This window comes from Protopterus annectens, chromosome 7.part0 (assembly GCF_019279795.1).
Source record: "Protopterus annectens isolate FY-2018-M chromosome 7.part0, PAN1.0, whole genome shotgun sequence".
Classification (NCBI taxonomy): domain Eukaryota; kingdom Metazoa; phylum Chordata; order Ceratodontiformes; family Protopteridae; genus Protopterus; species Protopterus annectens.
Genome location: NC_056739.1, coordinates 477,233,241 through 477,258,934, shown reverse-complemented (window position 1 = coordinate 477,258,934; position 25,694 = coordinate 477,233,241). Strand labels below are relative to the sequence as shown.

The following is a 25,694-nucleotide window of genomic DNA, read 5'->3' as shown; positions in this document are numbered from 1 at the left end:
AAGGGTAACCTCCTGAAGCTCACAGAAGATTGCGCTTGTCAACTGCAAGAATGTTCTGAACTTCTAACAATCCTACCCCTGTTTTTATCTTTTTACCCTCATCAAGAGAAGTAGCTGAGTTGCATGAAAGATTCCTTAAAACTTTGGAAATTGGATGCTGGGCTCAGTCCATTGCAGAATGTTCCATATAGCTTATGGCTTCTGTATCAGCAATCTAATGATGAGCATCACTTGATCTCCTTTAAACAGCTCAGTTTATCCAAAAATGCTAATTGAAAAGCTCATTTTATCCAAAAAAGCAATTTCAAGGTCATGCTGCTTAACACTAGTAGTCTTAACCTGAAAATGGACTAACTGGAGGCTCTCCTTGCACTGGAAGATGCTATCTATGCGGTCAAAGAAACCTGTTTCAGGGCTGCAGAGAGCACCCCTGCTTTACCAGGCTATACCTCATTCCACACATTCTGACTCCAAAATGAGGTCGGGAAGACTAAGGGTGGTGGAGTCTCTATCTTCATTAAGGACAGGCACACCTCCAGACTGGTTTGCCAGCATGATGCAGTGGAACTACTCCAGGTACAACTGACAGTTGTCAAGACACCCATCCAAGTTATAGAAAGATAAAGACCACCCTCCATGACTCAGGACACCTACTTCTCTTATCTGTATCTACTTGACTCCATCAAAGTACCCCCTAACACCCTGATCCTTGGTGATGTCAACTACCCCATCATAGACTGGGAGAACTATTCTTGCACTAATCCACTCTCTCAATGATTCCTCAACTTCATTAGTTCTAACGTACTAGACCAGCTTGTCTCATCTCCCACAAGGGGAGATAACATTCTGGACTTGGGTCTCACCAACATGGGCGATCACTGTACCACTCTCATAGTATTTTTTTCCCTGGTGAAATCAGATCATCGGACTGTGTCATTCGAAGTTATCCCACCCCCCACAGCTGTAATCAAGCTAAAAACTACTCAAAAGCTGACTACAACCTCCTAAGGGAGGGTATCTGTAGCTTCACACCACTGCCCCCCCTTAGGGGATGCAGACAACTATGCTGAACTGTATGCCAGTGCAGTATACAAGCACCTGTACAACTGCATGGACTCATCCATACCCGATAGAACTAAAAACCTACTCCTAAGAGAAAAACAAACCTGTTTGGTGGACATCCTCTATCAACAGGCTTTACAACAAAAAGAAGAAACTGTTGTCCAAGGGTAAAAAGGAACAAATTCCAAATTGGAAAAACGCCCTATTTAGCCTCAACAAGCAAATTAGATCACTAATGAAAAACCCCAAGGCCAATTATGAATCAAAACTAGCCTCCAAAGCAAAGGGAAAGCATAAAGTCTTCTTCAGTTACATCAGGAACCTCCATGGAAAAGCCCAGGTTTGTTCCAAATTAGTACTTAACAGTATCACTTACACTGATCCTGTTGAATTAGCCAACCTGCTAGCAGATAAGTTCAGTGCAAACTTCACCCCTCTGTCCTTCCCAAAGGCCTTTTCAGCATCCCTGATATTTGTCGCATACCTCCCATCTGCATAGATCAAGTGTTACAGGCCCTATCCAAGGCAAAGAACAAAGCTTCCATGGGACCTGATAGTATCCCAGGATGTATTCTGCACCATCTCCAGAAAGAACAGGCTTCCCCATTGAGCACCCTATTCAACCACACCCTAAGTACAGGCTTCATTCCAGCAGAGTGGAGAACTGCCACTCTCATCCCCTTGCACAAAGGTGATGTCACACCTGACCCTGGAAACTATTGCTTCATTAGCTTGACAAGTCTGATCTGTAAAGCCATGAAGCACATTATTATGGATCTCATAAACAAGGACATAGGCAATCTTCAAGCACTTGACCCCATCCAGTTTGTTTTTGTCAAGGGCAGATCTTGCCTGTTGAACCTGGTTGACTTCTTTGAGACTGTCAACAAGGCCCTGGATGAGAGAAAGTCAGTGCATACAACTTACCTTGACTTAGCCAAGGCCTTTGACACAATCCCCCACTTGGGCATCATCGGAAAGATAACACAACTCGGTGTAAATCCCTGTCTCATCAGGTGAGTGGCTAGCTAGCTCACAGACAGGACCCTCAAAGTCAAAATAGGCACCTTTACCTCCGATAGCAGACCTGTCACTAGTGGAGTACCCCAGGGATCTGTCCTGAGACCCCACTGTTTGGCATCTATTTCTTAGAGGTCTAGCCAAAGACACAAGGCCTGTAGCTGACCAAGTTTGTGGACAACTGTAAGTTGGGTGCTGTCATTGACTCCGCAAATGATGTTAACATGCTGCAAGAGGGTCTCACAGCAACTAATGACTGGTGCCAAAGTCATGGCCTCAAGCTAAATGCAAAAAATGTATCATCATACCAGTCAACAAAAACATGACCCCTACTAATTACCACATCAACGGCAACCCCCTAAGCACACAACCTCTGGTGAGTGACCTGGACACTCACGTTGATAATCATCATCATGTAGTGGCAGTGGTCAGAAAAGCCTTTTACTTGGCTCATCTCATAAGTAAAGGGATTGTATCCAGAAAAAAAGATTATTACCTCTCTATACTCCTCCCTCATTAGACCAATAATTGAGTATAATGCCCCATTTGGTATGTACCTCTCCAAACATCTGCACCAACTGGAAAGGCCACTGAAATAGCTCACAAAGAGAATCCATGGCCTGGAATACCTGTCCTATGCAGACAGGCTCAAATCACTATCACTCTACTCAATATCGTACAGATTGCTCAAGGGTGATCTGTGTCTTGCTACAAGGCAATCTCGGACCCTGCCCTACTAGAGATGCTCCACATCTGTAAATCTAACTCCTCATGCAGTACCCACTCAAAAGGCCTGAATTTAATATGCAACATCAACAAAACTTGCTGGAGAGACATTTTTGTCTCCCAGAGGTTGACCCGTCTCTGCAATAGTCTTCCCATACACGTCAAACAGAACACCTCGTTGACCCCCTTCAAGCACAACCTTAATGAGGGGATGGGAAACCACAAATTTGTCCCTGGGGTTCCATCTATGTTCCTCATCGACAGGAGCAACATGTGCTGACCGAGGTTTCTTTTTGGGGATAAACTCTTGTCTAGGCTTGTAAGGGCCCCAGGGCCATTAGCCTAGTAACCTCCTAGGATCCTATGAAATACTTTTAATAATTAACAGGCACCATAACTCTCGATTGTCCAGATTTTTGCAAAAAGTCCAGATTTTTGACTCATATTTCTGGTCTGTACTTCATAAAATCTGTGGTTTTCTAGCAAATCACTGAGGATTTAAGTCACTAAATATTGACTTACATTTGAGTTTCAGACTTCATATCCTTCAGGAAAATGCATGCTTACACAGATCATGTTATTCCAGTGACTTTCTAAGCTTATGAGAAATATTTCAAATATGTCCTTATTTTTGGGTCTTTGTCCCCCCATGATTTAAGGCTTTGTCCAGATTTCTTGCAGTAAGAGGTTGACATGTATGTTTAGAATATTATAAGAACTCAAAAGCATAAAGTTCAAAAGGAAGTGCACATTTAGTTCTTAATTTTAGCCCACACTTATCAAACCTACATTACATATTAACCTTTCTGTGTCCATTAAATGGATAGACCTTAATATCATCAGTATTAAATCTGCAGTTACTTCCTCTGCTTGGGAGTATAATTGCAGAGTCCATTTTGTACGAGACTTTAATGCACTGTGCTTTCCACAAGTTATATATGACAGTTAGCAACAGCTTTTTGTTTGTTTCCTGGGAATGGCTAAATACTTTTGTCAGCATTAGAGATAAAGATCTTAAGACGTCTCAGTGAAAGAATGAAGTCCTCAAACTTTTGAAGGGCACAAGTAAAATGTTTTAAAGAAAATGCATCATTAGTTTGGACATGCTTCTGTGGACAGATTACAGAACCTGTTATGTACTTTAGGAAGCATGACTCTTGACTTTATCTATACCTTGAAGCAGACTGTTGTCAACAGTTAAGATGTTGGCCCAGGTATAGCAGAAGCCAAGAGTACACTCACTGCCAGCATGGCTTTGGTACAAAGAGACATATATGTGAATTTAAACCTGGTACCTTCTGTGATGACTGTGCCCTGGCCCAGCAATCAAGGAGCCTCAATTCTCACCACTAACACTAGGGAGGCCATCTCCTAGAAGAGGAAAGGGTAACTAATACACACAGTAAAGTACAATTTCCCTTAAGTGCACACAGAGATCACAGTCAGTGTGGGGCTGGTTGCTCCCTTGCTCACCAGGTCCCCAATAAGACTCCCCACTGGCACAGCTATAGGGCCAGGTCTCAGCCTAACTGGGCAAGCTAAAACCTCCAGTACCCTCTCTGTCCAACCAGTGCTTTGTTTCCCTGCCAAGTAGCTGACACAACACACACACACTTTGAAATAAGTATTTATACAACTTCACAGACACTCCTGGGAAAGGCTGACACAGATTCTCCAACTGTACCCCTTTACCCAGACTATATGGTAGTAATTACTGCCACCACCCAGTTAATAATATCAGCTATTAAAAGGCCCTTAAAAGGGTGTCCAATTATTACTGTGCAATATTAATATCCAATGGTAATGTGACTATTCAGTCTAAGGCTTATTGGAAGGACTTAGACAGTAAACTCTATAAATATAAAATGTACTCTAAAGCATAATTTATCTCTACATAAACCAGCCACAGGTAGAAGGTTTAAAAATATTTAATAATAAATAATTAAAACACAAGACAAAACTACTACACCACAGAGATATCTAAGAGTTCAGAGATCACACAGAAACTTAAAATAATATTGTAGGAAAGATCTGATTAAACAGAAAAATACTTAATCTAACTTTCTAATCTTTAGCTAATCTTAAGAGAAAACACAGTGCTACAATCCTACGTACATACATAAAGAGCATAAGCAGTGTTGGGTTAGATGTCCAAAGTCAAAATGCTTCTCCCTAGTCTCTCTCTGAGACACAGTTTATAAAACATCACTAACAAACATGTCTCTGGGTCCTCCCCAGATTACATCATTCTGAGTTAGTTTCCATTACACCATTTCTTTGACAACACCTGGAGTTCTCAGGCTAATAGAAACTGCATTATTTAGCAAGCTAATACCTGCACAGGAGAATACAACACTAAAAGGCATTTCACATATACACTCTAGCAATTATTCCTTAGTTAACACAATAGACAGAATGTCTTCAGCCAGCCTGACCGGAACCAACTTTAAAGATCAAAGAATGTCATAAAATCATTTCAATTTCAAAAGACACATTTGAAAGGCTTGACTTAGTTTTTCTTTACAGCAAGGGGGAAATGTTGTAACAATCTTGAAGTTCACATTTTACAGTGTTTTTCTTTCATTTAAAAACACACGCCTGTATTTTACATGCATTTATACAAATGATAGAATTAAGTATTAAATTCTATTTGACTAGGCTGGCAGCCTTCGCCCCTCTCTCTCCCCAATCATCACAGCTCTTCCCCCCCAGTGAACTCAAGCAAGTTTTTCAAGTGCCCCTTGAGAAACATTGTTTGAGAGTGTCAGGTCTATCTGGGGGTACCTCATCCCATTCCCTGTCTTGAGAGCCCATCTGCATTGGCATTGCTACTCCCACTGCAGTGCTGCACTGACATATCATATGCTTGCAACCCCAGACTCCATCTTAGCAACTTGGCATTTTGATGACTGGCTCTGTTTAACCATGTAAGAGGGTTGTGATCTGTCATCATAGTGAATTTTCTTCCATACAGATAAGGCTGAAGTTTTTGTAGTGCCCACACTATGGCTAGACCTTCCTTTCCTACTGCTGCATAGCATTCCTTCCTGGGTTGCAGCCTATGACTGAGATAAACTACTGAGTGCTCTTCTTCCTCTGATGAATTCTGGCTAAGTACAGCCCCCACCCCATAGTTTGAAGCATCCACCTGCACAACAAAGTCTTTGCTGTAGTCTGGACTGGCTAACACCGGGGGTCCTCTCAAAGCTTCCTTAAGCTTCTGAAATGCCTGCTCACACGCTGGGGTCCACACTACCTTATCTGGCCTGCTCTTCCTTGTCAGGTCTGTGAGGGGAGCAGATATGGTACTATAATTGGGAACAAACTTTCTGTAGTACCCTGCTGTTCCCAAGAATGCCCTCACCTGCTTTTTTGGTAACAGGTGCACGCCATGCCTGAATAGCTTCCACTTTGGCATGTTCTGGCTTTATCTTACCACACCCCACTCTATGTCCTAGGTAGGAGACCTCTGCCATACCCACCTGACATTTGCTTGGCTTAATGGTCAACCCTGCCCTCTGTAGTCTGCCCAGCACCTCCCTGACATGCTGAAGGTGCTCTTGCCAGGAATGGCTGTAGATAGCAATATCTTCCATGTAAGCAAGGGCAAACCTTCCTGCTCCTGCTAAGATATGATCTACCACCCTCTGGAAAGTCACTAGGGCATTATTCATCCCAAAGGGCATCTCTGTGAACTCATACAAGCCAAGCGTTGTCACAAAGGCTGACTTCTGTCTAGCACTGGGAGTCAAGGGCACCTGCCAGTAACCCTTGGTAAGATCAATGGTTGTAAGATACTTAGCCCCACCTAGCTGCTCTAGGGCCTCATCTGTCCTAGGCATGGGGTAAGCATCTGACTATGTGTGACTATTTAATTTCCTGTAATCCACACAGAACATGTTGCTGCCATGTGTGACTATTTAATTTCCTGTAATCCACACAGAACATGTTGCTGCCATCCTTCTTTGGCACCAACATCACTGGTGAGGCCCAGGGACTGTTGGACTCTTGAATCACCCCTATTCCCAACATCTCCTGTACCTCCTCCCTCAGAGTCTGTTTGACTCTCTCAGGCACCCTATAAAGAGCCTACCTAATAGACCTTTGCGGTCCTGTATCCACCTGGTGCTGCACCAGGTGGGTGCTCCCTGGTTTCCTGGTGAACATGCCCTCAAACTCCTGCAACACTGCTCAAATTTCTCGAACCTGGGTAGGCGATAGCTGCTGGGACATTGCTACCCCTTCGACCGAGGTGCCAGCCCGAGCCTCACTGAGGAGATCAGTCCCCAAATCTCCCTCAGACTCCTCCTGCAATCCACTGCAAATGCTCAGCACAAGGGCCTCCCTATCCTGGTAAGGTTTCACCATGTTAACATGGTACAATTTGTGCCCCTGCCATTTTCCTAGCACTTCCACCATGTAGTTAACATCACTTACCTTTCTTACCACCTTGTAGGGTCCCTCCCAAGCTGTCTGCAACTTGTTGTGTCTGACAGGAATGAAAACTAGCACCTGCTCCCCTACAGCATACTCTCTAGCTAGAGCATTCCTGTCATACCACACCTTTTTTTCTGTTGTTGGGCTTCTGCCAGGCCCATGAGTTCCCTGAGCCTTGTCCTGAGGTTCAGGACATATGCCACAACAGACTCCTTGTGAGACTCACACTCACTTTCCCACTCATCTCAAATTAAATCTAGAGGTCCCCTCATCCTGTACCCATACAGCAACTTAAAGGGTGAAAAACCTGTGGATTCCTGGGGAACCTCTCTGTAAGCAAACAATAGATGGGGCAAATATTTGTCCCACTCCCTCTTAAACTGATCTGCAAATACCTGTAGCATGGACTTGATTGTAGAGTTTAACCTCTCAACAAGACCTTTAGTCTGGGGATGGTAGGGGGTGATCTTCATGTGCTTCACCCCACAGGACTTCCACAGACAAGCCAGCAGGTCTGACATAAAATTGGCACCTCTGTCAGACAGTATTTCCTTTGGGAAACCTACCCTGCTGAAAATCTCTAGCAAAGCATTTGAAACCTTCTTGGCCTCAATGGAGGACAAAGCCACTGCCTCAGGGTATCATGTAGCATAATATACAATCACTAGGATATATTTTTTCCCTGTGGAACTTGGGGTACTCAGAGGACCCACAATATCCATAGCTACCCTCTGAAATGGCTCCTCAATCACAGGCAAAGGCATCAAAGGAGCTCTCACCTTGTCTCCTGCCTTGCCTAACTTTTGGCACTGCCCACAGGTCCTGCAGTACCCTGGTACATCTCATGAAATTCCAGGCCAATACAAGTTTTGCATAATACGCCTCTTTGTACGTTTTATGTCCATATGACCTGCAAAGGGAATATCATGGGTTCTGGCTAGAAGTGCCAGACGGTAAGCTCTAGGCACTACCAACTGCTGTACTCTCTCACCTTCAAGCCCTCCCTCAGGGGTCCACTCTCTGTACAGTAACCCTTTGTTCCAGTATACAGATTCCCCCTTCCCTTGAGAATCAGGTGCCTCCCTGGCTACCTGCCTCAGGCCTTGCAATGTAGGGTCTGAGAGCTGAGCCTGTCTCAAGTCTTTCCTTGTAACCCTTCCCAGCTCCCCTTCCACAGGAATTCTGGCATCCTCTGACAGCGGTGCCTCACTGTCAGCCTGGATACTACTACTGGCCTCTACCTTTGCAGTTACCCTGTCCAAGGGAACATCAGTACCCACAAGCAGCTGTGGCTCACATTCAGTCTCACTGCTACAGCATAACTCACTCCCTGAAGTAACCACCTCAGCAGTCCTGGCTGCAAGTATGCAGTGTGTCTGGGTATCCCCCAGACTACCAGACCCACATGCTTGTCTCCTAGCCTCACTGCATGTAACTGCATAAGTACATAGTACTGCCTCATCCAAATCCTTCCCTCTCAGGACATCTGCAGGTTGGTAGCTCCATACCCCTGTTGTCTCAAGACAACCCACTGTTGGCATTTTGTCTTTCCCACTTACTGGCTCCTTTATCTTTTGTTCACCACCTTGCCTTCATGGACATCTGTATGCCACATGGCCCCACTGGTTGCATTCAAAACATTTAAACCTAGCTCCTGGATGTGTACCTGGACTACTGGCTTCCCCTGCTACTGGCAGATTCTATTGGGGCAGTCTGTGCTGCCCACCATGGGTTCCTTTAGTCCCATGAGCAGTATGGGGGTCCCTTTTCTGTGCAGGGCTGCCCTGCTTGCTAGGTATAGGTCTCCCTTCTTCCCCAACTACTCTGAAGTAGCAGACTGTTCATCAGCCTACCAGATCCTCATGTCCTCAGGCAAAGTGCTAAGGGCTTGTTCCCTTAACAAAAGGTCTGCCAGCCCTTCAAAAGTGGTAACCTGACATCCACTCACCCAGCTATGAAAATAAGTGCTCAGTTCAGCAACATATTCACATACATTTCATAGGTTCATAGGTTCATAGGTTCATAGGTTCATAGGTTGGTACTAGGCTATCAGCCCTAGGGCCTATACAAGCCTAGCCATAACAATTCCCTGGCTATTTCTTCCCACATTATTTACTTTCCTGGACCCCTGTCTAGCAGGGCGACTGACGTGATCCCTGGGGTGAATTTCCTTTCTCCCATCCAATCGTCAAGGTTCCTCTTGAAGAGGTCCAAAGAGGCACTCTGCTTGACATGTATGGGCAATCTATTCCAGAGTCTGGGGAGTCTCTGGGTCAGGAACCTATCCCTCCAGCATGTTTTGTTTATTGTGATGACAAGGTTTAGATCCCTGGAGCGTGTAGCTCTGAGGGATTGGGATTTCTTTAAGTGTAGCATGTCCAACAGCTCTGGGTTTGACATGGCCTTGTATGTTAAGCAGAGATCGCCTCTGAGTAGACGATATGCGACAGAGTATAGCTGGAGTTTTTTAAGGCGGTCAGCGTAGGGCATCTGCTTTAGGCCTGTGATTCTTTTAGTGAGGTATTTCTGAGGCCTTTCCAGTTGTTTCAGATGTCTTGAGAGGTACATACCAAATGGCGTTGTATTCTATAATGGGTCTAATGAGGGATGAGTACAGTGGGACAATGACCTCTTTTTTTCTGGATGAAAAGCCCTTCGTGATGAGGTGTGCTACATAAAAGGATTTCCTGACTGTTGTGGCGATGTGGTTATCGAAGGTGAGACCACTGTCCACCTGTGTCCCTAAGTCTCTTATCACACTTTCTGTGTTTAGTGTACTGCCACCTATATGGTAATTCATGGATACATGTTTTTTCCCAAAGGGGATAACAATACATTTCTTGGCATTGAGCTTGAGCCCATGGCTCTGGCACCAAGCATCTGTTTCTGTAAGGCCCTTTTGTAGAGTATCCACATCATTTGGGGATTCAATAATGGCTCCCAGTTTGCAGTCATCTGCAAACTTTGTTAGCCAGAGTCCCTTAGTGTTGACCTGTACTTCAGAGAAGTAGATGCCAAACAAGAGCGGCCCCAGGACTGAACCCTGAGGTACTCCACTTGTCACTTGTCTGGAGCTGGATTTGGAGTCGGCTACTTTTACAGTGTGGGTTCTATCAGTAAGCCATTTAGCAACCCATTGGATGACATAGGGATTAATGCCCAACTTTGTAAGTTTATCTATGATTCCAGAGTGGGGGATGGTGTCAAAGGCCTTGGCAAGGTCTAGATAGGCTGTGTGGACCACCTTACCCTTGTCCATGGCTCTGGAGACTGATTCAAAAAAGTCAATCAGGTTCAGGAGGCAAGATCGGCCCTTCACAAACCCAAACTGGGTGGGGTCCAGTGTTTGAAGGTTGCCAATGTCTTTGTTTATAAGTTCCATGATAATACACTCCATGGCCTTGCAGATAAGGCTTGTCAGACTGATGGGACGGTAGTTTCTGGGATCCAAGGTGGATCCCCCCTTGTGGACTGGGATAACTGTAGCTCTGTGCCACTCAGTGGGCACAAAACCTGAGGTGAGGCTATGATTAAACATGACACTTAGGTGAGGTACCAGTTCATATTGTAGTTCATGTAGTACACAGCCCGGGATGTCATCTGGTCCCATGGATGCTGTATTCTTGGCTTTAGAGAGTGCGTTTTGTACCTGTGTGGCTGTTATTACTGGAATTTGGCAATCTTTCAGTATTGAGATGGGCCATTTAGGGGCTGAGAGGGGGGTGAAGTTGGCACTGAATCGATCTGCCAGGATATTGGCAATATCCTTCGGATCAGTATATTTAATGCCATTCTGTTTTAGCTCAGAGCAGATCTGAGCATTGCCATTTAGATTCTTGACATAGTTATAGAATGTTTTGTGGTTGTCTTTGGAATCTTTGGCAATTTTATTTTCGTAACTAGCTTTGGAGGATTTTATGAGGCATCTCAGTTTCTTACTGAGGCTAGTAAGGAGTTTTTGCATCCTGGGATTTTCCTCTTTTCTGCAAAAGTTTCTTACTTTTGTTGTAAAGTTTGTTTATGGCAGGGGACCACCAGATTGGCTTCCTTTTTTTGGATGAGAGCATTTTGGTTCTATTTGGGATGGCACGATTCATGCATGAGTGGATGTGCTCGTACAGTGCCTTAGTGTAGGATTCAGCAGATGAACTTTCAGTTCCCGTCTGCATGGGTGTCATGAAGTTTGTCACTTCTGACTTGAGTAGCATGAAGTTGGCTTTGGAGAAGTTTTTTATGGTGGTTTCTTTACTGGGGGGTGGGGGTGGGATGTGGATGTTAAGGATGATTAGCTTATGGTCAGACTTGACTAACGAGGGGGCTGACCATATGTATGGAGCATTGATTTCCCATGTTGGTAATGACCAGGTCTAGGATACTGGAGCCCCTGGTGGGACTATAGATTAGTTGATCCAGGGCGTTGGAATTTATGAATTCCAAGAACCGTTGCGCAAAGGTGTTGGGACATGAGTAGTTTTCCCAGTTAATGGCAGGGTAGTTAAAATCACCCAGTATTAGGGTGTTTGGTTCTATCTTAATATTTTCCAGTATGTTTAGAAAGGTGTGAGAATCTTGGGGTATGGTGGGGGATGTAGCAAGCTACAATTTGGATTGCAGTCTTACCTAGTGTTAGTTGCACTTGGAGAATTTCAGACACATTGTGTTGGCCAACTAGCCTGGTGGTGTGAATATCCTTGGTGAATAGTGACACTCCTCCACCTTTAGTGTTTCAGTCCTGGTTTGGTGGCCGAAAAGTGTGGTAAGAGTTGTAGCCTGTATTGCAGGGGTGTTCTCTGGAGCCTTGAACCATGTCTCAGTCACTGTATATGTGGGTGTTGGTGTTGCGGGTTTAGAAGGGCTATGTGTTGCTTGAGGTGTAGTGTGGGTATTAACCTTCTCCTCTTGACTGTTTAGCACAATCTTGGGTGGACAGAGCTTTGCTTCCATTTTGGCTATGTAAGTGCATCTCTCACAGGTTGTAGTGTTGGGTGGTAGGAGGAGAGGGTTGTCTGTGTACATGAGGCAATTGCTGCATTGCCCCAGTATGCCCAGATTCACCAGGTGGACAGGAGAAATCACCGGAAGCTGACCCTTGGACATGCCTGGTTTGGGGCTTTTTTTTTTTTCTTTGTAAAGTATAGGAGCTGTTTTCTTAGCAAGGTACTTTGCAATTATAGGCTGTTTAGTGCCTACTATTAATTTCTCCTTGTTAACAAGGAGAGTTCAGTGTTTGTATGAGTTTAAGGATTCCTAGTGCTTTCCTGCAGGTATTAGAGAAAGTGCTAGTCACAGGGATGCTTAAAGGTAAGATTGAAAAGAATGCACTCTGCAGTGTGCACTAGAGAAGTTAGATGTGAAAGTAGGTAACTTGAGTTTTACCTGTTTAAAAAGTTAAGGTTTAGTGGAGAGTTACTATTTTTAAAACAGCAAGATGGATTGAAAGGGGTGGTCACTTTTGTATTTTGGTACTATGAAATACTGTAGGATGGCCAATAAATTTAAATAATTGAAGGGGTGGGATTTCAAAAATGATGATTTTGTGATTACTCACATAAGCCAGTGAAAGTAGAGAGAAATGAGATATATGGACAGATTAACATAAGAGGCGGGCAACTAGAAAGACAGTGGTATTTAACAAGACAACTTAAATGGGTGGGAGGGCGGGAAAAAATTCTGCCTGACTCAGAACAGAGAGAGCTGTGGTCTCTTTTGAAGTTTTAATATGCTGTTAAAACAGAATGCAAGCAAAACACAAGGTAAAGAAAACAAACTACAGTATTCAAAATATAGAAAGGCTATACAGTAATACAAAAAATAACAGCAAACTAACCTTTCCTTCACAGCAAAGTGTAGCAGAGTCTGGATGAGCCTTTCTGGTATGCCTTGCATCTATGCTCACAAAACGTTTTCCTATATATTTCAGGTGTTAGCTTAAAACATCCTAACAAATGTCTTTTTACAGCAGTATAATCAAAACAGTCAGTGGCATGCATTTTTGCTAAAGAAGTTACAGCTTTACCATGGAGTAAGGGGGTCAGGAACCGTACCTAGAGCCTTTGGTCAACTTCATACTGTTTACATACCCACTCAAACATATGAATGAAGCTATCAAAATTATCCCCCTCTTTAAACTGTGGAAGAAATTTACTGAACTTTTGTGCTTCTGGGGTCTGGTTACTCCCTTCCCCATTACCGCCATGACTCTGGTGAAGAGTCAGCATTTCCCACTCATGCCTCCTCTGCTGTTCATTTTCTTCAGCTTTCAGGCTCCTCATTCTCATGGCTGCTTCTAGTTCCATATGCCTGGCCTCCAACTCAAGTCTCTTTAGCTCCAGCTGGATTTTTAAGTCCACTGCCGAAAGGTTGAGCTGTCCATTCACTGAGGATATTGTATCTCCACTGTCAGTCTGATTGTCATCTAGGCTGCTGTTTTCTGATGCAGCTGTAACAAAGGCTGCAATCAGGTCTGCTTTAGTCAGGTTTCCATGCACCAGTCCCCTAGCCTGGCACATCTCTGCCAGCTGGCTCCTTGTCAGCTTTCCATACTCTTCTGCTGACATGCTGCCTGCTCATCCTAACACTAAGCTAACAAAAGAAATAAAACAATTGTGATCTGAACTCTGCGTGGCTGTTTTAGAGTACAAAGCACTTTTAGAGATCACTATACATAAGCTACAGGAATTTGCTCTACCCCACAACACTACAAACCAATTAGTATGTGAAGTAGATCCCACCACTGCCAAACCACTTGTGATGACTGTGCCCTGGCCCAGCAATCAAGGAGCCTCAATCCTCACCACTAACACCAGGGAGGTCATCTCCTAGAAGAGGAAAGGATAACTAATACACACAATAAAGTACCATTTTCCTTTAAGTGCACAGAGAGATTACAGTCAGTCTGGGGCTGGTTCCTCCCTTGCTCACCAGGTCCCCAATAAGACTCTCCACTGACACAGCTATAGGGTCCAGGTCTCAGCCTAACTGGGCAAGCTAAAACCTCCAGTAACCCCTCTGTCCAACCAGTGCTTTGTGTCCCTGCCAAGTAGCTGACACAACACACACATACTTTGAGATAAGTATTTATACAACTTCACAGACACTCCTGGGAAAGGCTGACACAGATTCTCCAACTGTGCCCCTTTACCCAGACTATACAGTAGTAATTACTGCCACCACCCAGTTAATAATATCAGCTACTAAATGTCCCTTAAAAGGGTGTCCAATTATTACTGTGCAATTTTAATATCCAATGGTAATGTGATTGTTCAGTCTAAGGCTTATTGGAAGGGCTTAGACAGTAAACTCTATAAACATATAATGTACTCTAAAGCATAATTTATCTCTACATAAACCAGCCACAGGTAGAAGGTTTTAAAAATATTTAATAATAAATAATTAAAACACAAGACAAAACTACTACACCACAGAGATATCTAAGAGTTCAGATATCACACAGAAACTTAAAATAATATTGTAGGAAAGATCTAATTTCACAGAAAAATACTTAATCTAACTTTCTAATCTTTAGCTAATCTTAAGAGAAAACACAGTGCTACAATTCTACTTACATACATAAAGAGCATAAGCAGTGCTGGGTTAGATATCCAAAGTCAAAATGCTTCTCCCTAGTCTCTCTCTGAGACACAGTTTATAAAACATCACTAACAAACATGTCTCTGGGTCCTCCCCAGATTACATCATTCTTTGTTAGTTTCCATTACACCATTTCTTTGACACTTAACCTGGAGTTCCAAGGCTAATAGAAACTGCATTATTTAGCAAGCTACACAGGAGAATACAACACTAAAAGGCATTTCACATATGCACTCTAGCAATTAGTCCTTAGTTAACACAATAGACAGAATGTCTTCATCCAGCCTGACCGGAACCAACTTTAAAAATCAAAGAATGTCATAAAATCATTTCAATTTCAAAAGACACATTTGAAAGGCTTGACTTAGTTTTTCTTTACAGCAAGAGGGCAATGTTGTAACAATCTTGAAGTTCACATTTTACAGTGTTTTTCTTTCATTTAAAAACACATGCCTGTATTTTACATTTATTTATACAAATGATAGAATTATGTATTAAATTCTATTTGACTAGGCTGGCAGCCTTTGCCCATCTCTCTCCAATCATCGCACCTTCATATCGGCAATCAATTTACTTTTCAATTCTTGAAGCATTGTGAATACAAAGAGGCCATCAGAACTTGTAAAGAAATTCATTCACTGCTACTTGAGGAAGCATGACCCTCCTTAGAAGTTATTCATTGACATTAGTGGAAAATTCAATAATGTATTTAAAGCTCTAGCAGAAAACTTCAGTATTGAAACTATGATGATGGTCCATAAAAGACACAATCGGATATTACCAGAAAATGTAACAGCTAGCACTTGTGAGTAGAAATGGTATTAATCTGTTTCTGATGGCAAAAATACTATGTGCAATGTCTATGACTATTGTCAGTATCAAGCTGTATTTGGTTAGAACCTAAATCTATTTTATGTTCTGACTGATAAGTTAGCTGGTGTAGAAGGAACCACAAAGAGCATGGCAGTGTGAGAACATATTTCAGCACTGCATGTGTGACCACATTTGCTGTGGCTGAATGAACATTCAGAATTCAGTGAATCCTATGGAAGTAACTTCATACTAGAAATTAAATGTATGAAATGGGAGACAAAAGTTTTAGGAACGTAAACATCAAAATTATTTTGAAAGTCAATATTACCAGGAGGTAGGCTATAGCAAATTCACAGCACTTCAATCGCAGTCCTCAATTGCAGTCTTCAAATTACAAGCTTCAAAAAACATCAAGAAAATCAGGCTAAAACAGTCGACTCCAATAAAACACAGCACTGCTTTATTTGAACAACACAAGCGCTTTCACTACTGCTTCCTCAGGTGTATGAATAAAGTCATTATGACACCTGCTTAAATACTTCATTAAACACATGACCAATCACCTTAAAGGTAAAATACACCACATCCACTTTACCAAAAATAGTTCAATACAAATACATAAATAAAACAAATCCATATAATCCTATTAAATAGCACTTATAAAAATCATACAATAAAAACAGACATAATAAAATATAAAAATATATATTATAAATAACCTCCTTTTTCTAAGTGTGGGTTTTATGGACATACTATCATTCAGGCCATGTCCATGGGTTGCCCTTAGCATAATAATCCACCTAGCTTCCAATTCTTCCGTTCTCTCCCTAACATCACTAAACCTATCATTCTCAAAAATTAGAGAAATAACCATGAATTTAAAGGTGTGATCAGTGCCTTTCTCCAACACATGCTTGGACAGGGCATTAACCCCTGATCCTTTACCAATGTGATATGTGTGTTCCCTTATCCTTTCCTTCAGCATCCTATCAGTCTTACCCACATAGAAACTGTGGCATAGGGAACACACAGCAAGATATACCACATGCTTAGTGTAGCATGTGGCATTAACCCTGATATCAAATATTATTTTAGTGTCAGGATGTTGAAAATAAATTCCTTCCATAATATACCGACACTGATTACAGTTACCACATGGTACTGTCCCTTTAACCAAACTAACACTGTGTGATATGTGTGTTCCCTTATCCTTTCCTTCAGCATCCTATCAGTCTTACCCACATAGAAACTGTGACATAGGGAACCCACAGCAAGATATACCACATGCTTAGTGTAGCATGTGGCATATATTCTTTTAGGTGCACAAAGTCTTCTCTTCAAGTTTTTCTTGTTCTTGAAGGTGAACTGTGGTACCTCACCCACTATTTCCTTCATAAGTGGGTCTGTCAACAGTATACTCCAATGGTCATTAAACACACTGGTGTAACTCAAGATATCCCTAGTATATACCTTTAAGGTGATTGATCATGTGTTTAATGAAGTATTTAAGCAGGTGTCGTAATGATTTTATTCATACACCTGAGTAAGCAGTAGTGAAAGCGCTTGTGTTGTTCAAATAAAGCAGTGCTGTGTTTTATTGGAGTCGACTGTTTTAGCCTGATTTTCTTGATGTTTTTTGAAGCTTGTAATTTGAAGACTGCAATTGAGGACTGCGATTGAAGTGCTGTGAATTTGCTATAGCCTACCTCCTGGTAATATTGACTTTCTACTGCATTGTTTGTTCCTTTTCTGGGTCCAGGAGGTGATTGGAGCTCTTTTTGTACATCAAAATTATTTTGACTGGCAGCACTAAGGCAGTGCATCCATCACCAGGACCTGGCTTTGGTTAGTGGTTCATTTACCAGAGATCCTGATTGGAGTAGGATTAAGTATGCAGTGCCCAGCTCTCCTGACTTGGGTTTGAGGGTAAAGAATGATGACTTGCGTTTATTAGCCCTGGTGGAGACCAGGAACTAGAATAGTGCAGAGTTTGCATAAATCAAAGGAGCCTGAGCAACATTTCAAACTCACAGGTATGGAACAGTGGTGCAACTGCACAAATACACAGCATGCAGATTGGCTGCAGGAAGTTAGCAGCTAAAAAGAAATCACACCACCTCCAATATGATACTGTTGCTATACCTATAACCCTTCCCCTCATAAGACCGAGAACTAACAACTTCAGTTGTTCCTCCTTTGCAGGCAGGGACATAGCCTATATTGGTTTATGGGAGCTGCAACCATAAATAGAGGATGGTGGGATTATAATAAGGTCGACTGTAAACAAAGTTTAACATGAAATGGTCAAAAAGCTGGTGAAGAATATTCAGGTGTGGCCAACAAAGGCAGAAGTTGGTTAAAGGCAACTTTCATCATCAACATAGTGCACATTTTGGTATGTTTTTTTTCTGGTGCCTTAAACATATGTGGATAAAAACAAGGTCTTTGGTGTGTGCTTTTGGGATGAACACCCAAAAGCACATTTTTAAGTTACCAAAGTTTCACTGTGGGTCTCCACCACAGCACTTTGTGACAGCACCCTCTCCCTGAGAGCAAAGCTAAAAATGTAGTAGCTTGTATTGTTCTTCACTTCGCTTAGCAGAACTTCCTGTACTCAGAACAATAGAGAATCCCATGTTTGTGTAGGATCACTGTGGCTATGCCACTGGGGAAGGGAGAGAGTTCTTATTTCATATTTCTGAAATATAAATGTAGTCCATGGAACAGTAAACACTTAAGTTTGACAACAATCAAACTAACTTTGAAATTGTTCCATGTCAGACTGCTCCCTCCACAGTCTTGGGTTTAGTACATACTACCTAGCTGGGATCATGGATATAGGGGTGAGGCCTTGGTCCCCTGAAAAAAACACATTTAAAGTGTAACACTGAGTTTCACACTTCACTGTTATCTTCAAAGGAACACGCTGCTTGAGTTACATGTGTGTCTTGCCATGCATTGGTGTCACTGCATGTAATTCCTCAGGGTATGCACACTGACTGGCCTTCTGCAATATGATGGCTTCTTTCACTACTCTGTCCTTCGCCATATAGTACTCATTTACCAGACCTTAATGAATTAGTAGACTATTAATGCTCATCTTCTGAGAAGTTCAATGCACCTCCTGGTGAAGGGTTACATCTTAGATCATTTAGTAAGGAGCTGCCAGGGAACTCATAGCAGGATTCAAAGTGATAGTGATGAATGTTGGTCATCAACACAGACCAGATAGGAAATGGGGAGGAGCAAGAGAGTAAATTTATGCTTTCCTTGTTGTCATGTTTAATATCATTGAACACTGCAGATTAATCTTGGAATGTTGTGTGACAACTCTACAACTTGGGGAAGTGAAATGTTTGTGATGGCAATCAAAAGTGATCACTCTGCTTGGGACAGTTAGGAAGCAAAGCAAAGGGAGATGTGGAGTAAAATGATGAACACTATTACATGTAACACTGAATAGTTAAGAAGTATGCAAAATAGTTAATATGGATCATTACAAACATTTCAAGTGTAATAAAATGAGGCAGCATCATCAGTCTGTGTTTTTTCATCTGTTAAAAAAAAATTATGCACAAGAGGTGTGGCAATATAAAGCAGTATTAAACAACAAAATATTAAGCTTGAATATGAGTCTGACGTCCAAAGCTCTGCTTAAGTTTTGTCATCACAAAAGCATGCTATTTGATATGGTGTCAGTTTGGGATAATGCACAGTGAATAAAACCTTGATCTCTTCAAATACATCCCAGAGTTTTTAAATACCTACAGATAATAGGCCAGGAACTGGGGGAGGGGGTGAAGACCATGAATGGAACATTGCAAATTATACAACTTGTGGACTTAATACAGTATTTGGGATGCAACTTTTTAGGAAAAAAATGGTTTCCTAGTTTAAAATACTTCAGAAAGAAAGAAGAGTAATTAAAATTAGCATCTTGTTGCTTTGGACTGAATTCAAATATTTATATGTATATGACAAAATCCACTGACTCCATCTCCAATGATGGACCATTCAGTAAAAAAATCCATTTATTAAGAAACTACTTAACATTCATCTCTGAAATGTGGATGTGTACATGTGTACCCCTTGTATCCCTTTATTTAATGTACCATCCTCGGGATAACCTAATAATTTTCACTGCAATGGTTCATCAAGACAGGGCGACTCAGTGCACCATACATTTCCACATCCCGGTTTATGTAACTCATCAGGTAGGCCTAGGCTATCAGGCTCTGAGACTTTTTCTTTATTAATTTTTTAAATAAATATTTGAAGTTACCACTAGCAAATAATGATTTTAGATTTGTGTTAACCTCATGTAGTCATATCAGAATATCTACTTCATTTAATACAGCTTTGATTTGAAATTTAGGCATGTAAATCATAGCATTCATAAATTCATTAAGATGAGATTGAAAGCGATTTAAGACTTGTGATATGGAAGAGTTAATTTGCCTGCTTTAAGACAGAAGGTAAAGTATATTCAGTAAGCTCTCAGTTAACCAGAACTCAAGCAACCAGCAAAAAAATATCAAAGAAATGCAACACAATTTTCATGTGTTGCACTTTCTGTCCCCCCCTGCAGAAACATACCTTATGTTTTTACATTTTTTTGAGTTTTAAAAGGGAAGATGGCAATAAATTCCCACTTTCCCCAACCTGAGAACAAGTCAAACCAAACAAATAGTAAAGGGTACAGTATTAGTCAGGCCTATTTTTAATAGTAATTCTCAACCAACAAGAAACTACAGTTATCTGGCATCTACCAATCCCCAATGGGTGCCGGTTAACTGAGAATTTACTGATTTTTGTGATCATGTGTTGACATTTTATCTGTGGTCTAAGATTTTAAGGCCCTTCAATGAAGATCTGTTTATTCAAACCTTCACTGGTTTACAATGTAGGACTTGTTGAATAACCTGGTTAACATCTTAACAAATGGTTTCCTGTGTTTATTATGAAACAATATAATTTTTGGCAGATACAGTGGTGTATTAGACTAGTCAATTTAACCAGATATCTTGGTGTCACCTACCACAGAGGTAGGGCTTGAATGAGATGTGGTGAAGTGACAACTCATATGCAGATCAATTTAATTCACACTAAAATAACCTACATTTTAGGTTAAAAATTGGGCAGCTACATACAAAATAAGGGGAATCTCCAAAATATAACATGTGTGCATGTGTGTGTGTGTGTGTGTGTGTGTGTGTGTGTGTGTGTGTGTGTGTGTGTGTGTGTGTGTGTGTGTGTGTGTGTGTGTGTGTGTGTGTGTGTGTGTGCGCACATATGTATCACAGGAACAGATGCTATAGGAGAGGTTAAAGTGATCCAGAAAGGAGAAATACACTTTTCCATTCTGTCAGGACTTTCCCCCTAAATTTTTGGCAACCCACATTTCTAAAGCAAATGTATCAATCCTGCTTGTTATGACCCACATATAGGTTCATAGGTTGGTACTAGGCTATCAGCCCTAGGGCCTATACAAGCCTAGCCATAACAATTCCCGTGCGCGCGCACACACACACACACACACACACACACACACACACACACACACACACACACACACACCTAATATTTTATGTCCTTATTTCCCACCTTCTGAATATTACTTGATGACGTGTAGCAATCTATAGCCTCAACTGTTTTCATGTTCACCAACATCCTCACCTCTTTCACTCCCTGCCATTACCCCAGTCTTCCATCTTCCACTCATCTCCTTCTATTATATTTCATTGGTCTCTAGGGATGTTCTTATTCATCCTTATCCTGTCTTTTTTTTTGACTGCCTTAACTTACCTTGACCATCTAGCCTGACCCCCTTTACTCTATGTGACACATTCATTCCCCATGGCATGACAGCCTACCAACTCTTTTGCATTTTTTTTTCTTTCAGAGGTAAGAGTCAGGACCAGCCTGTTGACACAATATTCCCTACAGGGTTAGTTACCCATTAACCCATTCATTCTGCCTGAATGTGTGATTCAAGCACTATCCTACTCTTAGGATGCTGCTGTTGCTAGGATGCCCTCATATTGCTACAGATCACTGGCCAATCTGGACTTTCCTTCTTGCTGTCCATAGTTGCAATGTGAACTTGGCTAAGCAACCACAGGTATCATTGCCCTCTGCAATGGACCAAAACATGACCCCTCTCATCCAAAATGGGTCAGGTTTCATCTATTTAATTTCACATTCCCCATGCCACTTCACTGAGCACCCAAGATGCTAATGAAACTCACCTCAGCCTTGGAAACATCCATTGATCTAGCATAGTAGCTTGGCTAGTAACCGATAGCCAATAAATTCTCTTCAAGTAATTTCAGGGGTGGGTATGCCTGCTTTCTAGAAGTACAAAATGACATTATATTTTCTAATTCCTGTAGTTTTTGTGTATCAGTTGCAGTTAGTGATAACAAGTGTGATTTTTTCTAGCAATGCTTCATTTGTGAATGTGTTTTGTTGACTGTATTGCCTATATGCCTTGAGAATGTCAAGGTAGGATGAAGTAGAACTCCTAGATATTTTTACCATGTAACATTAAGTAATGGATTATTGAGTTATCCCTTTGTATTATGCGGTGAATTGACAAACCAATTTTTGAGCAACAACAAGGAGATTCTGGTTAGTTAGATAAAAGAGCTTTCACAACTTTATAAGAAAACTAGATTATATTTGTTTTTGATGGTAAGTGACTGATGCTCATGTGATTGGCAAATTACTTTCTTGAAACAGCTAATGGCAGCACTTTTTGTCTACCATGAGTTATGGCTAGGTGATACCTTGTTTAAGAGGTGCGGGCTATATCAAAAAAAATAATTCCATATAATGTTTTCAGTACTCAAAGCGTAGTGGCACCAGAACAGTTTAATATAATTTTCTTAAAAGTCAAATCATACCTAGAATTATTCTAGACTTGGTGCATGATTAACTCCTAAAGAAGGACTCATAGAGACCATATGCCTGATTAGAGTACATTGCAGAACATATATTTTCCTATAAAAAAGTATCACATCACTTCTTTCAGTATAATAGAACAGTATTTCCTGTTTTTTTTTTTTCTCTGATTTTATCATTGTCTTTCTAGGTAAGCTATGATTCTTCAGTTTCCTTGTTGAGCTATAAACGATCATATCCCTCATTTTTGTGAACTGTTTCAAGTGATGTTTTCCAGTCTCTTGGCATAGCTCAGATGTTAATTTATTTCAGTTAGACATGGCTAGGGATTCTAACATCAGACAAGGATTATGGAATAATGAGTGTCCAAACTCTCCAAAAAGAGTTTATTAAAGATGGAGGCTGTACAGAATTTTTTGACATGGTCACCAAGGTTAAAGAGAATACTTCATATGTTGTTAATGTGATTCAGCAGTCATCAGCAAATGTTATTGTTGTATATTCTACTGGTGAATATCTGGTTCCATTTCTGAGGCTATTTCTGCTCAAAATGTTACAGGAAAAGTCTGGATTAGTTCCACTGGCTGGCAGGTATTCTCAGAAATAGCTAGTAAAATGGCTATTAGGATGTTGAATGGCAGTGTTGAATTCTTCATCCACAAGGACAAAATTCCTGGGCTCATAGAGTTCTTGTACAGCATCCATCCTTTCACATCTCCTAAAGATATGATAATGGCATTTTGGGAGGAGGCTTTTGGCTGTTAGTGGCTAAAATCTGATGAAACAAAAGCATTACTGAACACAACAACAAAGAAAAATATTTCACCTTGCACAGGTTATGAGGATTTAAGAATGTTAAGCATTTGTGTGTATGATGTATATAATTTCACATTCATGCTTATAATACCAAATGCTGTATATGTGGTAGCACATTCCCTTTATAACATGCTTCTATGCACAAATGGAGAAGGGCCATTCCAGAATGGGCAGTGTGGGACCATTCATGATTTCCAGCCTGGGAAGGTAAGAAAATTAAGTATCCTCTCTCTCTCTTTTCTTCATAATCCTGATAATACTTGTAAGGGTGTTCTTGAACTTTGTGGTCCTTAGAGCATTAGAAATGCAGTGCACAAACTAATGGCACCTGAGGAACGACGATATCCGAGTAAAACTACAGCAAGAAGGCACCCATTTTTCTGGTGATGATGGTATTGCTTTATTAACTTTAACTAATTTATAATAATAATAGCAACTTAGTATTTTTAGTTTGCTACATTAGAAGTAGAAAAAAATTTAGGAAAAGCATCCAAATGAGTTTTATTTTAAACTCTGATGGTAAGAAGTCTTAAACAAAATCAGATTAAAAAATATATTCTCTTATTTGCGTACATCAGGATGCTTAAAATAAAGCTTATCTTGACACTTTTTTCAGGTTCACTAGGAATCATAGAGGAGGAATCAAGTGGAAGCATAGGAAATGCAGCAGCCATTTTGACATGGTATTAATTTTTATAGCAGCTAAACAGGAGACATTTTTAAGCATGTATGTATCATACACAACTAAATTTAGCACTTTTACATTGAGGAGTATAATTCAAGAGCAGTGAATCCCATTACATGCACTGCTTACCACTATGGTTCAAGAATTGCACTGAATGTGGGGCATGGCTTGGATGGAAGGCTGAAAGCAGTACAAATTTTCGGTACTTACGTATTATCGCAACCAGATTTTCGCGGTTGCGAAATTCGGAAAATTCAAGTGAAACGAGGGCATGAAGCAGTGTAACATGTTCTTCAAAGTCCTTATTACTGATGAGAAAGTTTGGATTACCTTCAGGACAAACAATTTATAAAATCCTCTGCCTGATTTGTGTGCATTACAGACGCACGCTTGAAAAGTCATGGCTGCTATCGTACTGAGACATGGAATGAAGTACAGATTGCTCCAGGTTGTAAAAAAGGGTGTAAGAGCCTGTGTTAAAATCCGTCCCTATATTATGTGGCTAAAATTTCACAAACATGATTTATTAATTGCAAAATGCAGAGCCCAAAGGATGAAAGATGTTACAATGACCTTCTGTTGTTTCCTGGAGTTAGTATTTACCGGGCTTTTTTTTTTTTGCTGTTACTTACTAACAGTAGTAGTCGTCCATGAGTCAGAACCGTTACTTTTTGTGAAGTCCGGCATATCTTGTGGTCTGCGTTTATTCAGTAATACATCACATTTGTTAAATGTAACCGACACAATATAATAGGGGCACTTTGTTAAACTTGTTACACCAGTTTTGCAGTCCTGCAGAATTCAACGTGTACTATGCCAGCCCTGACAATTAAAGCATGCATCTGTACAGCACGTAAATCAGGATGAGGATTTATAAACTTTCTGCTCTTCCTGAAGGTAACCCACACTTTTCCGTCAGCAGTAAAGACTTTCAATAACACTTTACAGTGTTGCATGGCTTCGTTTAAGTTGAAGTATGCTATTTTCGCAACCGTGAAAATCTGGTTGCGATAATACGTAAGTACCAAATTTTCTGCTCTGCAGTATTTCAAAACTCCTGACAGGGTTTATTCAAAAAATACACCATCTACTTGAAAGCAATAAATCAAAAATCTGGAAACCTTAAACTTTATATCAGTGTAATTTTCATCTTATAATTTTTAGATTTTCCTGTCAAATTTTAAAGAAGAAAAAGAGAAGACAATACAACTGAAGGAACATGAATCATTCTAAGACTATTCAACAGGACAACTCTATGAAAAAAAGAACTGCAGTCCACCCTTACAAACATTCAAGATTTGATGCTGAAAATGGACAAGTTTGACTTTAACATTGACAAAATAAAAGAAGACACTACTAAGCAGATTGAACTATTAAATGATGTTCTGAAGCAACAAAAAGTTCAAATTGCAGCATTAGAAGAATCTGTGTTTGACACTGACTGCAGACTAATAGAAGGGGAAAAAAGTATTGAAATCCTTCTACAACAAAACAGCAAACATACTAACAAAACTGATGACCTGGAGATTAGATCTAGAAGGAACAATTTAAGAATTTATGGCATACTGGAGAAAATGGAAAGAGGCAATATGGTGAGTTTCTTAACTACTTGGTTCCCAAAGACTAAATCTACTGGAAGCTT

The 25,694-nt window shown here is 41.0% G+C and overlaps 1 protein-coding gene across 1 annotated transcript in view; it reads left to right on the top strand.

Moving 5' to 3' along the window:
- Nucleotides 1-25,285, top strand: part of LOC122805996 (extracellular calcium-sensing receptor-like) — a 221,952-nt gene extending 196,667 nt beyond the window's left edge. The window contains exon 7 of the mRNA XM_044076237.1: nucleotides 25,217-25,285. Within this exon, the coding sequence (XP_043932172.1) occupies nucleotides 25,217-25,285 (69 nt within the window). The remainder of the gene's footprint in view (nucleotides 1-25,216) is intronic.
- The last annotated feature ends 409 nt before the right edge of the window (nucleotides 25,286-25,694 follow it).